General features: G+C 43.7%; 1 protein-coding gene across 1 annotated transcript in view; it reads left to right on the forward strand.

Moving 5' to 3' along the window:
* Positions 1–20,148, forward strand: part of LOC144829549 (NTF2-related export protein 1-like) — a 42,431-nt gene that overhangs the window by 4,019 nt on the left and 18,264 nt on the right. Inside the window, exons 2-3 of the mRNA XM_078688789.1 lie at positions 15,401–15,487; positions 17,666–17,810. Of these exons, the coding sequence (XP_078544915.1) occupies positions 15,401–15,487; positions 17,666–17,810 (232 nt within the window). The remainder of the gene's footprint in view (positions 1–15,400; positions 15,488–17,665; positions 17,811–20,148) is intronic.

Below are 20,148 nucleotides of genomic sequence, written 5' to 3' on the forward strand. Positions count from 1 at the left end.
AGATTCTGTGCACACTGGAGCTTTCCTGTTGTGGGTGGCCGTTTTAAAGTGCAGTATACGCAGGGTCACTGGAATTACGCTGCTGAGGAGGGCCACATTATGTGGCAGGGTTGACTAACTTACACTGCAAAAAAGGGCAAATTATGGAGCATCATATTTCGTGACAGTGTTACTTCATTATTTTGGAAAAGATTCTATTTTATTAGTACCACTTTAACACCCAAATACAATAATAAGCAAATGACAGCGACAAGTCATCCTTTGCGAAGGGTCTTACAGTGTGTAGGGACACGTGTTGTCATGTTTTTAGTAGCTTTTAAACCGTTTGAGCTAGAAATGCCCTAGTTAAATTTGTTCATACGTAAATCGCAACAGATCCCAATTTCTTGGAATTGTTTGTATATTCAATGTTATTCTCATGAATGGCGATCTATAAATGCACAAAGTAGGAAGTGTATGTTTGTGTATGTTTAAACATGCCACACAACGTTAATTTGCTAAATTTTTCCCTATTCATCTATTGGAGATTTATACTTTTATCTGTGGAGAAACAATTTTGTGGTTGTTTGCATCCCTTCCCAGCCTAAAAATGGATTTACTTGGGTCTCTGACAAGAGTGAATCTGCAACAAAAAGAGGACTGGTTGATGTTGTAACAAGCTAGCATTACTATTACTCATGTTAATTTTACCGAATCTGTGGAACCCTGAATCTGGATAGTTTATATGAGGCACCTGTTAGAATATGCTTACTGCAGTTTCTCCCTCGTCCAGGTTGCGTTTGATTTCATACATTTGGGCACTCCAAAGATGGAATGTATCAACACCACAGAGAGACACTCTCTGCCCATTGCCAAACGGAGCTGACTTAAACAAGCATTGGCATTGCCAATAGGTCTCGCTTGTGGGACCTTATAAGTATTTAGTTTTGCAGCACAATATCCGATTATGCAACAAGGATATTGTGCTGCAAAACTAAATACTTATAAGGTCCCACAAGCGAGACCTATTGGCAATGCCAATCATGTTCCTGAAAGCCATTTTAAGCCACATTCACACAGAACCCCTCCTTCTGCAGCACACTTTGGTCTCAGCTCTTTATCTGGTCACTCAGCAGTCACTTTGAAGCCTGCTGCCCTCCGAGTAGCTAAGCAGCAGACAGCCGGGATAAAGGAGCTGTTATCAGCCTTTCTCTCCCATAGATTTTCACTTGTGTACACACACAACGGGGCAGAGAATCAGAATTTCTTGCGTTAGTGCACATGCTGCTGAAAGTACAGCTCGGAAACACTGAGTAGTCCGTTGCTTCATACTGTTTCCGAGCTGTGCACACTTTAACTCAGAGAAACTGCGAGTTAATTACATGCACTTCAAAAACTACAACTCTATAAAAAAAAAAAAGGACACACAACTCTCTCTGGTCCACGTGAACATACACCCTCGTGAAATGGCCCCAGAAGTCAAATAGTTTCTGATAATGTCCATTCGGCAACAGAAAATCTACGAACTAGCACAAGCCAGAGATAACGAGTGGTTGTCCTTACTACCAAAAACAAGGAAAGAACGCACTCAAAAAAAGTGCTTGCCAGTCAGCCACTGTTTATTTTTGCATCACGCTTTGACTTTAAGCGCGATGCAAAAATAAACATGCGGCCTGCTTTCCTATACTTTTCTCTTTTTGAGCCGTCCCACTTGGACTGGCTCGTCTGCCTTCCTCCCTGCCGTAAAAGGTTTCCTATCTTTATGGGGCCATGTGTTTGGCCCCATAAAGATAGAGATAGATAAAGGTAGTATAAAAGTATAAAGTTTAGCATAAACGGTGACGCTGGCCAATGGGGGAGGGGCGTGGCTTAAAGCTCGCTAGTGAAAGCTCCTCAAAATCATTAGATCTCGCCAGCGAGACTGCGCATGCGCAGCCTACGCAGGCGAAACCTAAAAACAATAATAACATAAAAGCACTGGGTAAGCTAAGATCATTTGGATTTGCTTGAGCGGGTGCTTTTAAAAAAAATATATATATATTATTTTGCAACTTCTGGGGAGCAGGCTCGACAAATCTAAAACATTTTACTAGTCCTGCAGGTCTAGTAACTTGGAAAATCCCCTCGACCCAACTGCAACCTTCTTGACCTCTGTCTCTGAAAACGGAGCAAAAGTGACAAGTTAACAAGATTTAAAGGCATCTTTATTGCTCAGTCCCTTTGAGCAATAAAACTGCCTTTAAATCTTATCTTGTCACTTTTGCTCCGTTTTCAAAGACAGAGGACCAAAGTTAGTCTGTCTTCCTACTCACCATAAAGAGCGAGTAGGACCTAAAAATAGCTTGTCCTCATCCATTCTCCCTCGCAAATGTGAGCGGGCGAGTGCATTTGTCGCGCCCTGGGGAGTGAGTACAGAAAGAAGTGATTGGTGATTTTCCAGTTGGTGACATAGTAACATGTTGTTTTATGACCAATCCTGCATGACAGAGCCTTCACTCTGTGAACTCTACTACTTTCACATGCCTGATTCACGAATCAATATATTCTACCCCTAGAGAACAAGCTAATTTGGTTCATGTGCAAAATTTAAAAAGCTGAAAACTGAATCGATCCGGCTTTGCACTTTTGCATTGTGTAGGTTGAAAAGGATAAGTGCAAAATGTAGGTCAATAGGCAGAATATTTGAAAATTATTTGCAGATACAGAATTGAAGTGCAAAAAGGATCAGTCAAACACCCGCAACAGAAGCAAAACCCGCAGAAGGTATGTTCGTTGAGTTAACGAAAGTCTATCAAATGGTTCCTTTGATTCTCAAAGTGCTCTTTGTCCAAGATAGAGGAAAGCAGCCAAAGATTGATAAAATGGCAATATTACATTCCTACTCTTTTGTGCAAAGAGCATGGCTCCGAAAATCCAAGTTTTTAGGGATTTGTTGTGGGTCCTTTACCTTATGAGAACATTAAGACTAAGACTACAATGCCAATGCTGAAAGCTGGTGCAAATTGTGCACCTATGACTTACCTCTAACATAGTAGAGTAGTGTAGCATAGATGTAGTAATTAGCGGGTGTCAAATTTGCCTCTGATCAGTTTTTCATCGTTTGTTGTCGTTTACCTGTCCTTTTCAATCCACCCACTTCCACCTTCCTTAGATTTGGAATTGAGCTCTTCTGCTACTGCTTCTCTTTATGCATCCCAGCTGGGCTTGTGTGAACTGAAATCACATTTTTTGCACATGCAATTTTAGATTTTTACCTGCCACAAATTGCTTGCCCCAACTTCTTCATTTTGCAGTTTGTATTTGACTTGTAATCCTTTATCAGACTTGCATCTCAAATGAACAGGTTTGGGGCACCATTGTAATGATGGTCTTTATCCTGAGTTGTGCATAACACCATAGTATTTCAGGTTGCACAGTGAATGTCTCTTGAGAAATGGGAAACTAATATGGGAATCACTATTTTTGTACCCGATTCGCACATTTTGGCATCTTTTTCCTGATGAAGTGCATGGGGGATTAGGAATCCAGTTTTACTACATCCCTTAGTATTCACGATTCTGAATGAAGGCCTAAGTTTTCAAAAGCAGTTAGATGAACTAAGCAGCTCAGCCTCCAAATTAAGATAGGTTTACAAAATTTGAGGCCTGCCACATAGAAGTGATTCTCCTTCTGATCAAATTTTTCACTTGGACTTAATTTCAAAACTGCCTTGATGTAATAATTCTCAATGCTTGCATCTCTTTGACGGAGTCTTCTAGTTCATCCCCAAATCTGAGTTCACTGTCTTTCTCTTTTCTAAGGAAGCATGTGAAAGTTTTACTTCAGAAGTTGGACTCAAACTTTTGGCATGTCATCTCTCTTTTGTCTGTCCTACTTCAGAAGCATTGCATGAGAGTTGCAGCCCAATCTTGGGTTGTATGTCCACTCTATGTATTAATTCTAAGATATTCACAAGTTGGTGGTAGCTGAACTGCTTATTATAATGCAAAAAAACTTGTAATTGATATTCTATTAACAAAGGGTGACCCTATAGCGTTTGAGCCAATTGATAAAGAGCACTGACAACTAGGAATCTGGGAATTCACTTGGTTTGCAATTTTGCAGTAGCAAAATACTTCTGACCAAACTGTTTCTCATCTACAGGCAGGCTTTCTGTTCAGTGGATATTCTGGCAAAAATTCCAAACGTTTTGCCCACGTTTAACTTTATCTGGAAAAAAAATAGGTTACAAGATGTTGTGGTTCAAAATAAATATATCCTGTAGAACTGTTGGAATTTAAGCCCCCTCCGCTCCCCACCAAGATCCTATCTGCCACCTGAAAAGGGTGAGACGAGCTATATCCTTCCCCACCCCCCCCCCCCCCCACCCCCCAACCCCCAATCCTCTCCCGGGCTATTCATCTCACATGAACTCCATCAACACAAAGAATATTGAATTCCACCCCCTTTTCTCAAACATTGAAAGAAATTAGTGCTAGATGTATGAAGCAACTGGATAGCAATTGCCAAATTGCAAATGTTTGCAAATAGCGATTCGATAATTGCCCTTCGTCATGTATGAAAGAACATGCATAAAATTTAACTGATCAGTATTTATTCAGTTTGTTTTTTAGGAAATCACGATTTGTGATTACCTAAAAGGCGAATAGGGTCGCAAATAGCGAATGTCTCATTTTGATTATCTTTACTGATTGTCAATTTCCAATTGGTGATGTCCTTTGTATTAGTCAATTTTGGAAAAAAAATGCAGCCCCATTAATACTGCTGATCATATCATTCAAATGAGGGCCAGGATATCGCTCGCTCTCTCAATAACTGTTTAGAATACTCATATCAACACAAATTCTGACATCTTCAGTATTTTTCTTTCGAACAATTACAACGGGTGACACCCAAGGTGTTGGTCCTGTCACTTTTTCAATTATGTCTTGCTCAAGCAGTGGCTTGATCTTTCTCTACCCTTGCCTGCAAATGAACAGGTATTCTTTGATGTGTGTGCGCTCTGGGTCTTATTGTTTCATTTATATGCAGAGTAATTGTTTTAGTCCTTTAGTTTACCTAATCCCTCAAACAGTTTAGGATATTTTCTTAAAACTGGATGATCCATTGACATGTTACAGTTCATTGCTAACAAACCCATGTTACAGTTGTTTGCTAACAAACCCATGATGTGAGCAGTGGCATTGCTCAACAGACTAGGTCACCGAACTTCACCCTTTAAGACATGTAGGTCTTCTTTTCTTGTCACACCCCCATATTGTAATGTTTCTTCAAACTTTCCTAAACATAAAACAGGATTCTTAGCTCCAAACTGGAAAACGCTAACATTCGAAGGACTTAAAGGAGGTTGTTTAAGGAATTTTCATATATTCAGTTACACACATTGTTAGACGTTGCTCCATTATCTAGTACAAATGGAACCTTTTGTAAACCAACCAATAGATCCACACGTGCGCTTTTTTTTTTTTTGTTGCTCTTTTAATAACAATGAATTGTCGAGGTTCACTTTCTTCTTGCATCATGTAAAGTTGTTCAGAGTACTCCACCTCTTCTTCATAATCTTCAACTCCTACCGTTTGTCTTACATACTTTGTGTTTACAAAATTCTTTACAGGCAGATTTACTTGCTTCCAGTCTTCTCTTTCATTACAAATTTTTTTTTCTTTTTCTTTTTTGAATCTACGTACACTTGCAAAGTGATTGTATCTTCCGCATTCTTTGCATTGCTGTCCCATTGCTGGACAGGTTTTCAAATGTGGGAATTGAAGTCCACTTCTACAACGCAACCTCCTTCTTTGTTTAGCCTTTCTACTTTCTCTCTAATATTTATTTTCTTTGGCTTTTGTCTCACTTCTTCTGTTTTCATTTTCCCGTCTTTCATATTTGCAGCATGTTTCTAAGCTTGCATATCTGTTTTAGCCATTCTCAAAATCTCCTGCAGATCATAATTTTTTTTCTAAAAGTGTCTCCCTAAATTATATTGAGTTTCAACCTTGCATCACAGTCTTATTGCCTCTTCACTGCTAAATTGATCAAATTCACAACATGTCACCAATTATTTTTAGTGTTGTGACATAGTCATCCATTTGTTCTTCTTCCTGGTGACAAGCCATGTTAATATTGTATCTATCTTTCAAAATCTACATTTCTGTGAGGCTCAAACATGTCTTTAAAAACGTCATAAGCCCTTTATACGTATCTCGTTTTTGTTCTGGGAATGTAATTATTAAGTTCTCAACATCATCCCCTACAAGATTAAGTAACAACTCTTTTGCTTGCTCATCTGTATATTTTTTACATGTTGCTTTTAAAAAATGTTCAAATCTCCTCCATTTTTCCCATCTCTGCGCAACATTTTGTTGGTCAGATAAATTAAAGGGCATCGGTCTCCTACAAATTGTGCTTGAGATTTCCTGCATCATCCTCTTTATTATACATTTCTAAATTCATATTAACTGTAGCTTCATTGTTTGTATCTTCAACTGTCATGACTGTATATAGTCTACAAGGCCTGGTGAAACTCCATGTCCCCTCCCGACAGTTGAGATCATCCAGCCCTTTCACTGTTTACATTGCCCAGGTTTTGTCTTGCGCGCATGAAAGGAAGCTCATTTTCTTTCTGAGGCACGAAGCTCTGAAACTCTCATCCAGCTGAGCTCAGGAATTGTCACTCTTTGCTCACCTTCTGTAAGAACCTTAAGACCTTGTTCTCCAGTTGCCAGGTCTGACTCTGTCTTTGGGGTTGTTGTTTAGCAGTCTATGTGGCTCTGCCTGCTGACCTGTCTAGCGCCTGGAGACCCTTGTTTGGTAGCTGTGCCCTCTATAAATACCAATACAATACTGATAACTGGCTGAACGTGCTGTAGAAATTGTTTTCTGTTACAATTTCTATTCCACAACTTCTCCTCCTGGGCTGGTCATACTGATGTTTAATTTTGTCCCCTACTTTCTACCACAGGTAATACCAATGAAAAGCTAGCATTAAAAGTTCCATAAATCAAGGCATTTAGTTAACTCCTATCTAAATTTACTAGTAAATAATTTCAGTTATTGGCATAGTTGCGCAAATCATCAGTGACGCAGAGTGATTTGGACAGGTGCACAGAACTCGTTGGGACCATTCCTAAAATCCTGCATTCCATTGTACATGACACACTGTAGAGCTGAAGACATGAAACAGTGTTGGAGTTTGGAAGCTAAATGGCTTGAGAAATACAGGTACATAGACAAAAGCTGTTCCAAAACGCTACATTAGTGCAAAGCTGCCTCCATAAGAGGTGTTACTCCAAGTTTCTGCCCTGTGTGTCTTGATTTTGGTAATATCCCTGGAATGATCCGTTGCCTGTTCATTGGATAGATTCCACGTTTGTGCTAGCTCCTATTTCTGTATGGTGGACACCTCAGTATTACTCAAAGAATTTGCGCCTGTGCCAGGTACTGCCAACAAAGTTAGTTGGCGGCTCGTGCAATCATTCATGCATCTTGAATCCTCATACATTCAAGAAAGCAATCTTCACAGTAAACTGCTTGAGAAAAGGGTTAGCTGGCAACTGGAGAACCATCTGGATAAATCAATTTTTTTTAAAATCCAAACAAGTACAGCTTTTTTTTTTTTGCCATAGTACAGGAAAAAGCAGCCTCAGTATGCTGCTACTCCTGTAGTTCTCTAATACCTTGAACCCTTCACGGTTGCTCTCATGTTTTCCAGGGGTGACCATTGCATACCCTGCTTCTGCCTAGAATGGGTGATGACCTTGGCCATTATGGTTTTTTCCCAGAGGGGTGAAATCCTTTATGGCTCATGGACCCAATAGAATTGTCATGAATCTTCGAAAAACAGATCCACATTTATCATCAAAGATTCTGACTCCAATATTTAAGGACATTCTTGGATCTGTTCTATGCCTTATGCATAAAAAGAAGAGATCTAAACCGACCGGTTCAGTATCTCCTTTTAACTGTCCTGGAAGTGGAGCTAAACTATATGTTAACCCCTGTTCCCGTATTAGAAGAGTTTGGTGCACCTGATGTGCTTATGGATCTGCAGCAAGAGGGGTTACTGCATTACACTCCTATATCTTACTTTCCTGATTTTATGTAGATTTAGAGTCCTTTCTGCCCAAACTTGGACGTGAGAGTCTCTTGATGTATGCTTATGACATGGTATATTTAGATTAGAGAAGGCTTACAGTGATCGTTGGAAGCACTCCATGTTTACAGAGATGACAAAGATCTCCTTGTTAGCCAAATCAAAAGTTCTGAGGTCAAAAGAGAGCATTTTACTGTCAGTTGGATGATACCAAGTTGAGGATATGGCTGCTTGTAAATATTTGTACTATGAGATTGTGAAATACCCACACACAGTTTGTAACTAGAAATTGGTAAGTAAGGGAAATCATTTTAACCCCTTCAGTGCTGCGCGAATTTCGCTGCAGTGCTGAAGGATTTAAAACCGTATTGGCTCATGACGGAAATGTTCCGTCATCAGCACCGGAGCACCGACGCTGATGACGGAACCGTTCCGTCATGAGCATGGAAGGGGTTAAAGAGCATGAGCAACGCTCAACCAAGCTACAGTGTGGTCAGGGTGCTGCATCATTGTTTAAGTCCTTGTAAACTTGAAAATATTTAGTGACTTCTTTGAGACCCCAGACATGGTGCAACTTTTTCTGGTTTGGTTGTTACAAATAGATGCAATGTCGTTTACATTTGCATGACCGGGAGGAAGCTACAAATAGGCCTACACCGGAGGCTAGAGTGGGAGACCAAAGCAGAATGGAGAAGCTGGTAGTTTGTTAATTTTTTAATTACTCAACCCTGGCAAAACACAAAGTTGTTTAAGGACAGACTTAAATGGGACTAAATATTGTGCCATTCCTTTTCGGGTCGATTATAATTTGGTCAATTTTAGGTCTAGCCTAGCGCAGATTGCGCTGCGCTAGGAGATGACCTCCTGGAATCAGTCTGCACTTTTCTGAAACTCGTGTGTGTGGCGGCCTCCAGCTAATTGGAGCAAGCAGGGGCGCGCAGGGTGCCATCTGTTCCTTATCATTTTTCCAAGGGTAGCTTTTACTTTTGTGGGCGCGCTTGTTATCTGCCTGTTCCCTCCACTCTTTTCATATGTTTCCTCTTCTTTTCTTTATCTTGGCACTCTCCACTCTCTTTACATAACCCCACCTTCTTTGTATATTCAGATCTGCAATGGTGGACGCTTCTCATGTTTGTCTGCTTGCTTTCACTTTTATTTCTTTTTGACAATGCCGGCAATTTGACTTTCGCTATCCCCTACCACACACACCACTCGCGGCACTGCGCCGTCATGAAAATGCACTGTATATCTGCCACCCTCAGCCCGGGCCCCCAGTAACCGTTGCCATGGCCTGTCAACACCACAAGGCCCATGAACACGCGCCAGTATTCCGGGCGAGGCCAAGAATGTGGTGTCCTGGGCAGACACGCCCCTCACATCAGCTGAGCAGTGGCAGTCAAGAACAGAGTGCCTTTGGGGGCTCCCCACCATGGTTGCACCTGGGAACAGCCCCAACCCCGCCACTGTACAGCAGCTGAGCGCATGCAATGTGCTGAACCAGTGAGTGCGAGACAGACCAACCCGCAAAAACACCTCCCAAAGACATCAGCAGCTGCACTGTCTCCATCTTTCCCCACCCAAGTGCAACAGTGTTGCGCTGTGACTCCACAAGAGACAAGGTACCACCAAATCGCCACCACCCCAGCGTTTTTTTGTTTTCTTTTTACCCGAGGAAGGGCCAAACATCCCTGTTGAAAACACTTAACTATACAATGATTGACTGTATACTCCCAAAACTACAAACCGTCCACTAAAGCACCAGGCCAGTGCCCCTCCATCTCTGGTGACATGCAGCAGTCTCAAGATTCACATAGGGCCTCTTGTTGCTCAAATGGGTGCAATCCCTGACATCCATGCTCTCCTCGTCTCCACTGCCCGACCTCCTCTCTCAGATAGTGTCACCCCCAGTGGCCGAAATGTCACTCGCGATTACACCAAAACCATGAAAATGTTGCACACAGCAATCCAAAACCTCAGCAGCCATGTCCACATCCCAAAACTACTCTACTTGTGCTATATTGTCCGCAACATTAAAAGACTCCGTCCATTGTCGGAACAGCGCCAACCCCGCACAGACCAGATGTGAGGGAATGCCCAATGGCTCACAGCCAGCCCCCGCCCGATCTCCTTATCTGGAAAATTCCCTCTTTTGGACTGTCTTGTCTCCCCCACCACCCCTCATTAACCCTGCAACCAGACCAGTCGCTGCCTCCTCTCCAGCTGCCCAAACCATTTCCCCCTGCCCCCCCACCCGTGCCGCGCTACCGTCTCCACCCAAACCTCCAATCACTGTAAATGCGTCTGCCTTCACGAGCACCCCCTGGGTCACACCCGGACCCCCCCCCCCCCCCCCACCTCTGTCCGTGCTATTCCGAGGACACCAAACAATTTGCCCAGGATCACCGAACGTCGATCCACACCTCAATCAGAATGTCACATCCAGTGCCCCAAAGTCGACCGCTCCACCCAGAAGGCCCTTCTACTTCCCCCGGGACCCTGACACTGCCTGCCATTGCCTGCCTCAACAACACTGCGCTCATGATTTCTCCGCCCCTTCTCCCCCCTGCCCCCTCCGCATGAAGAGCACAGTACGGCAATATTGCTTGTTTTGCATTCCTCAGCTTTTACTTTTTGTTCATTGTTTACAGTCCTTTAGGTTGCAGCCTTGCTCTATCTGGGCATGAATTGTATTTTCAGTGTTCATTAAATAGCAGGAAATTCTGACCTTGGTTGTGTGTGGCCGTTCACCAGTGCCACGTGACACAACAAAAGATGCTGTAGCACCCAGAATAATATGCTGCATGGCTAAACACTTATTAGGTCCCAAAGGCGAGACCTATTGGCAAAGCCAATGCTTGTTTAACTGGGAATAGCCTATGGCAATATCCTGTGGCATTTAAAACTGTGTGGACTTTGTAAGATGTGAATAGCACCGTGAAATCATTTCCAATACCTACCCTTTTGTTTTGACTTGCCTCTTCTGGACCCCAGAGTGACATTTGGATCTACAAGCAGTGTATATAAGCATGGGCACACTTTTGTGTGATGTGCATATGGAACATTTTAATAGGAAATCCACTGCATTACTTGTTAAAGGTACAAAGAGGTCCTAAAAATCTTCCCCCTTCGCACACATCCCCAGTCACATGCCTTACCCTTACTTGTTTACTGCCATTATAGGATCAGGGTTGTAATTACAATCTAAACCCAGATAGCAGACTCTTCTCGGAACATCGAAGGATGGTGATATGTAAATTCTAAAATTGCCAAGCTATAAAGGACATCCAGCACCTAAATTTGCTAAAGTATAAAGGACATCCAGCTCCTAACCTAGTGTATGTTCCGTAAGGCATATATGTATGATTATTTTGCTTTGCTTATAACTTTGCTTATAACGCGCTTTGGCTTGTAATTTTACATTTCTGCAGCTGTGTTAGCGCGTTCTCCCCAAGCGCTCTGTTGTGCTCCCCCCTCCTCCATTTTGTTGGTTGTTGTTGTCTTGGTCAGCCCGCCCCGCCTCCCAGCTGAGTCGCCCTCCCACAGAATACAAACTGCGCCTCCCTACCTGGAAGCGCTGTGACTCGCTCTTCGCTCTGGCCGGAGTGGTCGCTCCCAGTGCTCCCTGGCGTGTACTGGTATCGTTGAAGAAGCGCTTTTGTGGATTCTGCCTCCTATCTGTCTCATATAGCTCGGCCTGGCTGCCGCTTTGCTTATAACGCGCTTTGGCTTGTAATTTTACATTTCTGCAGCTGTGTTAGCGCGTTCTCCCCAAGCGCTCTGTTGTGCTCCCCCCTCCTCCATTTTGTTGGTTGTTGTTGTCTTGGTCAGCCCGCCCCGCCTCCCAGCTGAGTCGCCCTCGCCCCTCCCCCTCCACTACCCATATATGACAGTAGTTCCCACGCGCAGCGTTCACGCGCAGCGACCGCTCCCAATCCGCGCCGAAGGTGCGCCGAAGGTGCGCCGAAGGTGCGCCGAAGGTAAGCCCGTCTACGCCCGTCCGCGCCTGGACCGCGCCCAGCGCCAGTCCCCCTGGCCCACCTCCCTCCCACCCCGCCCGCATTACCTACAATGCCACCACGCTCCTAGCCCTTAACCCCGGTCGCGCCCCTAACTGCGTCCAAGCCGCTCCCGGACATACCCATGGACCTTTCTCCTGCTACTCCTGCAAATTCAGCGGCACCGACAACATCTCCGCTACGACCACACCACAGACTCCCGACCCCAACCACCTACAATGCATCCTTCTCAACACCCGCTCGGTCCACAGACACGCCATTGACCTATGGAATATACTAGACACCATCTCTCCAGACGTCGCCTTCCTAACGGAAACTTGGATGAACGCCTCCTCCGCCCCTGACATCACCATTGCCATCACTCGCAAGGACCGTACCGGCCACACAGGAGGAGGAATCGCTATCGTCCATAAGAAATCAATCCGCATCTCAACCAGCTCTGACACCAACCTCGCCAACTCCGAACACCTTCACTTCCAGATCCACATCGACCCCAAGACCACACTCAGAGGCACCCTCCTCTACAGACCACCAGGACCCCGCGCAAAATTCAGTGAAGACATCACGGACTTCATCACTCCACACGCGCTCCCCTCCAAAGACTACATCCTTCTGGGAGACCTCAACTTTCACCTTGAAAAGATCAACGACCGAAACACCACCACCCTCTTGGACAACCTCGGACTCAAACAACTGGTCACTTCCCCCACCCACATCGCAGGTCACACACTCGACCCTATCTTCACCTCCAGCAACCATGTCTCCTTCAGCCACACTACGGATCTCCTCTGGACTGACCACAGCTGCGTTCACTTCACCTTCAACAAGCCAAAACCCATCAACCACCTCCAACCAACTCTGCAAAGACACTGGAACAAAATCACCACCGACCAGATCTCCTCATCGCTCCTTCTAAACACCCCAGCCCACTCTTCTAACCCAGACCAAGCCGCCGCTAACTTCACCCTATGGTTATCCAACACCGCCGACACCTTAGCACCACTGAAAAAACATCAAAGCAAACCTGGCAACAAGAAGGCCTCATGGTTCAACGATGATCTTAAGAAGTCCAAGAAACTCTGCCGCTCCCTTGAAAAGGCCTGGAAAAAAGACCCAACCACTAGCACCAAGGACGCCTTCAAAAACGCCACCCGCACACACCACCAACTAATCCGAAAGGCCAAGAAAACAGCATTCAAGGATCGACTTGACAACAACGCCCACAACAGCAAGGAACTTTTCAACATCGTCAAGGAATTTTCCAATCCCTCGGCCAACTCCAACGACATCACCCCCTCTCAAGCCCTCTGCGACTCCCTAGCCTCATTCTTCCACAACAAGATTGCAGACATCCACAACAGCTTCAACAACCAACCCGGAGACCAACCCGCCCAACCATATGCTGAACACTCTCCCCCCCGTGAACACCCTTAACGACTGGAACCCAATCTCCACTGAGGACACCATCCGCCTGATGAACTCCATCCACTCAGGATCCCCCACAGACCCATGTCCTCACCACATCTTCAACAAAGCAGACTCCGTCATAGCACCGCACCTCAGACGTCATCAACTGCTCCTTCAACTCCGCAACCTTCCCTGAGAGCTGGAAACACGCTGAACTCACCGCCCTTCTGAAAAAACCCACAGCGGACCCCACCAAACTCAAAAATTACCGCCCCATCTCGCTCCTTCCATTCCCGGCAAAAGTAATCGAGAAAGCTGTCAACAACCAACTCGCCGCTTTCCTCGAAGCCAACAAATCCCTCGACTCCTCACAATCTGGCTTCCGAGCTAAACACAGCACTGAGACCGCCCTCATCGCAGCAACAGACGACATTCGAACTCTACTGGACAATGGAGACACAGTCGCCCTCATCCTCCTCGACCTCTCTGCAGCCTTCGACACAGTCTGCCACAGCACCCTTTTACAACGCCTCAGTAACATCGGAATACAAGGAAAAGCACTTGAATGGATCACCTCGTTCCTCTCCGGAAGAACCCAGAGAGTCCGCCTTCCACCATTCAAGTCCGAGGCCACTGAAGTCATCTGTGGCGTACCACAAGGATCCTCACTCAGCCCCACCCTCTTCAACATATACATGAGCCCCCTCGCAACCATCGCCCGCCAACACAACCTCAACATCATCTCTTACGCGGATGACACTCAACTAATCCTTTCTCTCACCAATGACCCCAGCACCGCCAAAACTAACCTACACGAAGGAATGAAAGAAGTCGCCGAATGGATGAAACACAGCCGTCTGAAACTGAACTCAGATAAAACAGAAGTCCTCATATTAGGTACATCCCCCTCTGCATGGGACGACTCTTGGTGGCCGGAAGCCCTTGGAAAAGCACCCATACCGACAGACCACGCACGGAACCTAGGCGTCATCCTGGATTCTTCACTCTCAATGAACAGACAAGTCAGTGCCGTATCCTCATCCTGCTTCAACATTCTTCGCATGCTCAAAAAAACATTTTGCTGGATCCCCACCGAAACCAGGAAAACTGTCACCCATGCTCTGGTAACGAGCCGACTGGACTACGGAAACACCCTCTACGCAGGTACTACCGCTAAACTCCAGAAGAAACTCCAACGAATCCAAAACGCCTCGGCCAGAATCATATTAGACATCCCGCGCAACGAACACATCTCTGGTCACCTGAAAGACCTCCACTGGCTACCCGTCAACAAGAGAATCACTTTCCGACTACTAACCCACGCACACAAATCACTTTACGACATCGGACCAGAATGCCTCAACTCACGACTGTCCTTCTACACCCCCTCCCGCCAACTACGTTCTTCCAGCCAAGCCCTCGCCACTGTACCTCGCATCAACAAGACCACCATGGGAGGCAGATCCTTCTCATACCTGGCTGCTAAAACATGGAACTCACTCCCTACTTACCTTCGCCTTACCCAGAACCACCTAGCATTCAGAAAGCAACTTAAAACGTGGATATTTGACAAATAATCCTCCTCCCCTTCCTAAGCGCCTTGAGACCCTCTGGGTATGTAGTGCGCTATATAAATTCTTTGACTTGACTTTGACTATTATTTCCTCCTGTCTCTCTGACTGACATTGTTTAGCATCTAAATAAGACTGAGCTCCTCTTGGGGGGAAAGGTATAGATTTCTGAGGAGTTTACTTGGCAGGTTCTGTTTGTCTTTCCGACAATAGTTACTTGCTGTGTGTCAAATGTAATCTTTTTGACTATGGGCAAGTCTAAGTGTGTTACGAGCAGAAATGTTATCTTTTATGTGCAATCTAACTCGTAATCGGTTTTTTTAACTGTTGTCCTTCAGGATTTTGGGATCCGAGTGGACCTGGCTTGTAAAGCTGGAGAAGAATTTGTTAACATTTACTATGATACTATGGATAAAAGGAGAAGGGTAGGTCTGCTGTTTTTTTGTTTTTGTTATTCTCTTCCATGAAAATGCATATATATGCCTGTTTGGAATATGTTTTGTGCTTGCAAGTTCTTGCCCTTTTTAAGTTAATGGTACTTCCTTTTCACTTCTCTTTCATAACTGTTGAAAAAAGTATACTCCGTTTTGTTTCTAAGACAGACTGTTGGTGCACGTTTCATAACTTGCCCTGAAGGTGCGAGAGCTCTACTTTTTACCTTGGATTTTTTTTAGGTTGTTTTTACCTTTGCCCACAATTATTGTCCACGTGAAATTGTCTCAATGTTATATTCACAATATAAGCTGCAAATTAAGGTTATTGCTTTTGACTTGAAGATCTCCTACTTTTATCAACTTTTGCTTCCCTGCTGTTCGAGAATAAATATCAACAGTGTTTCATCAAAAGCATTTTAAAGATCAGTGCCTGGTTTGTTGATATCCTGTTGGGGAGCTGTACCATGTCCCGCATAGGTCAATTAGAATAATGGAGATTTTAGGGATATCCACATAAGATCAATTTAGATATATTGAACTATAGTTGGTCAGTTGTTATCAAAAAAACCGGGTATGATCCTGTCTTGCAGTGTACACCACTAATCTAGATGGGGCTGAAAGACTAATGTATATTTTTTACCTACTATTTACTGCCTGTGACCATTCTTTGTTTAGATGCTCACTGCAACAGAGCGTTTGCTGGTTAGAGAGGGTTTGCAGCAACATCCAGCAGTTGTTTTGAACCACTATGGTATTTGTTTAATCACATCATAAGTAGAAGGTGGTTGTATTTTTCCATCACTTCATTGCTTATGATTGATAGAGAGCAGTAAAGAGTTGCTTTGCTCTCCTTCCTGAGTCACAGGAGGCTTTTGCCTACAACCCCTTCCAGATAAGCTGTGCACCATGATGACACTAGGATCAGTGTCCCACATTGTGACAAGCACTCTACGTTCCAGCTAAAGTACATGGGCTACAGCCAATCTGGAACATGTGGGTTAGATGGGTGAAATACCAGAATAAAATTGGGACCGAGTTATGAGAAGAAAATGGAATTGATCGGAATGTGACTATGAAGTGTGACCGTACCAGACTTGTATATTTCTTGATTTGTATATGTGAAAAAAATCTAATTGGTGATAAAATGACCTGAAGAGTTGGCTGAGGCTGAAATTGTTCTAATTTATGTAAAGTTAAAGATTTTGGAAGAAGAATAGACACCAAAATCTTTGAACTATTTTGTTTAGACATATATATATATATATATATATATTTTGTGTGTGTATTCAGAATTTGAGTCTACTTTGGAAGCCTTGTTGAAGGCAGCTGCCCTTGCTTCGTAAGTCTACTCCTTCTGCCCCTTCATCAAGGCTGGCTACTGTCGTCCAACCTTCCTTTGTTGATACTTCTGTTGGTGAATTTCTTTGGCATAAGGTCACCTTGAGGATTACCCCTTTTTCTTATGTTTTTGTTCCTTTCTCTTAATGTGAACTCCTGTGTTTACCATGGTGGATCAGTTACTACATAGTCCTTCTTTCCCACACCTCACATTGTTCAGAATAGAATTCTTTGTTAGTTCAGAACAGATTTGGTGGGGTAGAGGTGGTTCTTGGTCAGGGCAGTTATGGGTTTCCACATCTTGGGCACTTTGTGGCTGGCTTCCATGTATGTGCGCCTGCATCTGTCGCGCAAGTTCAAAATTCCTAGACGTGACACCATTTGCATGGGACCAAGCAACCTTTTACTGATGAAGAAACTTGACAGCTTGTGTGGTTGGTAACATTGTGCCCGAATAATGTATATTTAAGAAGTACTGGCATAAACGTTTGCAAAAGGTCCTAGGTGCTTAAAAACGGTGTGTTTGCACCCTATTGTGATTCTGTTCTCAGATAAAAACTTGCCTCATGGTTGAAAAGATGTTAAGTATCCACAGAATGCAGTGAAAGATGTTGTATTTCTTGACTTTGAATTCTCTCATTTCACTACTTTTTAAAATGTGTTTACATTTTTATTTATTGTTTCCAATTACATTCATCAAACCTAGTACACACCCAGTGTCTAACGGCCTAGTACGGTTTAATTTTTAATGTAAGATTTATTAGCAAAAACAATGATATGTAAAACGATATGTTTGTCTGTATATAATCATTTTACATCGCCTTCCCTTAGCTGCTAAGTAAACTCTATCTAGACAAGGCAACATTAGTGTGGAATGGAAATGCAGTGTCTGGACAAGAGGCTATCATGGAGTTCTTTGAATTGTTGCCAACCAGTCAGTTCCGGATCAAAGTTCTAGACTGCCAACCAGTTCATGGTAAGATTTTATTTCAATATCAATATTTGCAGAATTTTTTTGAAAAGGGCTATTGCAAGACTATATGGAGTTTCCTTTATTACCATGTAAAAGCTTAAGTATGCGAAAGTCCCTTCAGTCCAAGGTGGCTGGCTGGTTATGTACTTGGGGTGTGTCTGGTATGGCCTTCCTTCTGATATGCGGTGTCCTGCTCCACCCCCTTTATGCAAAGACCTGTATTTAAAATTGTAGATGCAAAATTAATTTCCACAATATTGCACAATCCAAGTAGCCATTTTCATAACTGCTGTCCTCTTCAACCATTGCAGTTCTAGATCCTGGCATGTTTTTAGGAGGAAGTTGAAACCTCAACTTAGTAATAATGTTATGCAGATTTGTAGAGTGCACTATCCCTTAGGAGACTATTCTGATACTGAGTAGTTGTGAGTCTACCCAGACCTGTGACTTAGTGGGACTGCTCAAAGTCAGGTCTTCAGCTGCTTGTAGAGTTCAAGAAGTGAGGAGGAGGCTCTTACGTGTGACAAGTCATTCCATACTTTAAGAGCAAGGTATAAGACTTGATTGCCAGATCTGGTTTTCTGTGTGCAGGGGATGTGTGCAAATAGTAGTACTGTTGAGCAGAGGTTGACTGAAAGTTTTACGAGAGCAGATGTGGAGGCTACAATTATGCACATACTTCTATTTGTTGCCCCAACATGCAGCCACCCTTTGTCTTTAATGAAATCAAGATTTTCTCTACATAATAATTGGGGAGTCGTCATCTTGAGGTATGCTGGGCCAGCATTATGTAATTCTTTGAAAGTATGGATGCAGTGTTTGAATTGTGCTCGTTTGTGTATGGGGAGCCAGTGAAGTTGCTGCGTGTGTGTATGGCATTGGAAGTTGAGGGATTTGAGCACAGAGTTCTGAATGGTCCGCAGTTTTACGTGAGTTATTTGTTTACACATCGAGGGTGTGCTGTAGTCTAGCTTGCTTGTTAACAGGAAGTGTGTGACTGTTTTCTGGGTGCTGATTGGGAGCAGTTGGAAATCTCTTGGCATCTTCAGGGTATGGAAGTATGAGGCAGTGATGCCGTTGACTTTCACAGTCATGTTGAGTTTGCTATCGATGCCGATTCTGGGGTTCTTGCTGTGGGTGGTGGAGGCGGGTGTCTGTCCTATCTCTGTTGACCAGCAGATGGAGTCCCACAGTGCAGTGCTTTTCCCAAAGATCCCAATTTCATTCTTGTTGGTGTTCAGCTTCAGACAGTTGATCTTCATCCAGAGGGCAATTACCCTTATTAAAGGTTTCAGCCATGGGAGGATGTTAAGAGGAGTTGGACCAAAGGACTTGGGTGCCAATCTCAAAATAAGATGGAGGTCACCCAAAAAGTGGATATCTGAATTGTGGCAGTCCTTAAACTTCTCACATCTGCAGTCTTGGTGACTTGTTGATATGTTCGTCCTTTTATGTGCTCTAACCATGAATTTAGTGTATTCATAACAAAAGAAACATTCGCAATCAGGTTCTTTGTGGTCATTTCAACGGGGCTAAGCAAAACAAACATCGGAATCAAATGAAACGCAATGGGGAAAAATGGGTATGGGCAAGCTTCTCACACCTGGCATACAACAATCTACAGTAGACGTAACTTCAACATCTGGAAAACAAATTCAAAAGCCTCTCGAAGGAATTCAAGGCAGTGAAAACATCCTTCATTGTGGAACAGTTAAAATCTACACACAATCGCCACTGGTTGCTAGTTTACATCATTAATAAGTTCAGTCCCCCTCCTAGTGTGCTGACAGATCCCTGCCTAACAGACTTTTTAAAGAAATCTAGCTGACTTTTTCCCTGCTAAGTTTATTACAGTCTATGAGCCTGTGATCAACTTAATTGCCAAGGTATGATCACTAGGTGCATCGGTCTGTAGATTTTAAACCTGGTCTCACTCGAGCAACAGTAGAGGTCCAGTCACTCTCTAACCTTGCTTGGGTAGTCCTGTGATCCAAGAGTTGCCTTTATTGGGTCCAGAACCGCTAAAGACCATCTTACTTTTTCTGAGATCTGTATCTCTTTATGAACCATGCCCCATTGAGTTCTTCAAAGGGTTCTTTCCAGCAATTGAAGACCGCCGCTTAGCAGCTATTAATCTGTGAAGGGAGGCCTAGCGCCCAAACAAATATTTAAAAAAATGGGTGGTGGGGGAAGTAGCTTGAATGCGACTGAACTATTAAATAAAAATGTAGATCAATTACTCTGTTGCCTTTTGATAGCAAAAGTGATAGGGAAGAACCTGGCCTCTTGGCTGTCCAAGCTCTTGGAAGAGAGTGAGATCTCAACAAGTATCATGCAGGTT

The sequence above is a fragment of the Lissotriton helveticus genome, chromosome 4_1 (genome assembly GCF_964261635.1).
Source record: "Lissotriton helveticus chromosome 4_1, aLisHel1.1, whole genome shotgun sequence".
Lineage (NCBI taxonomy): Eukaryota > Metazoa > Chordata > Amphibia > Caudata > Salamandridae > Lissotriton > Lissotriton helveticus.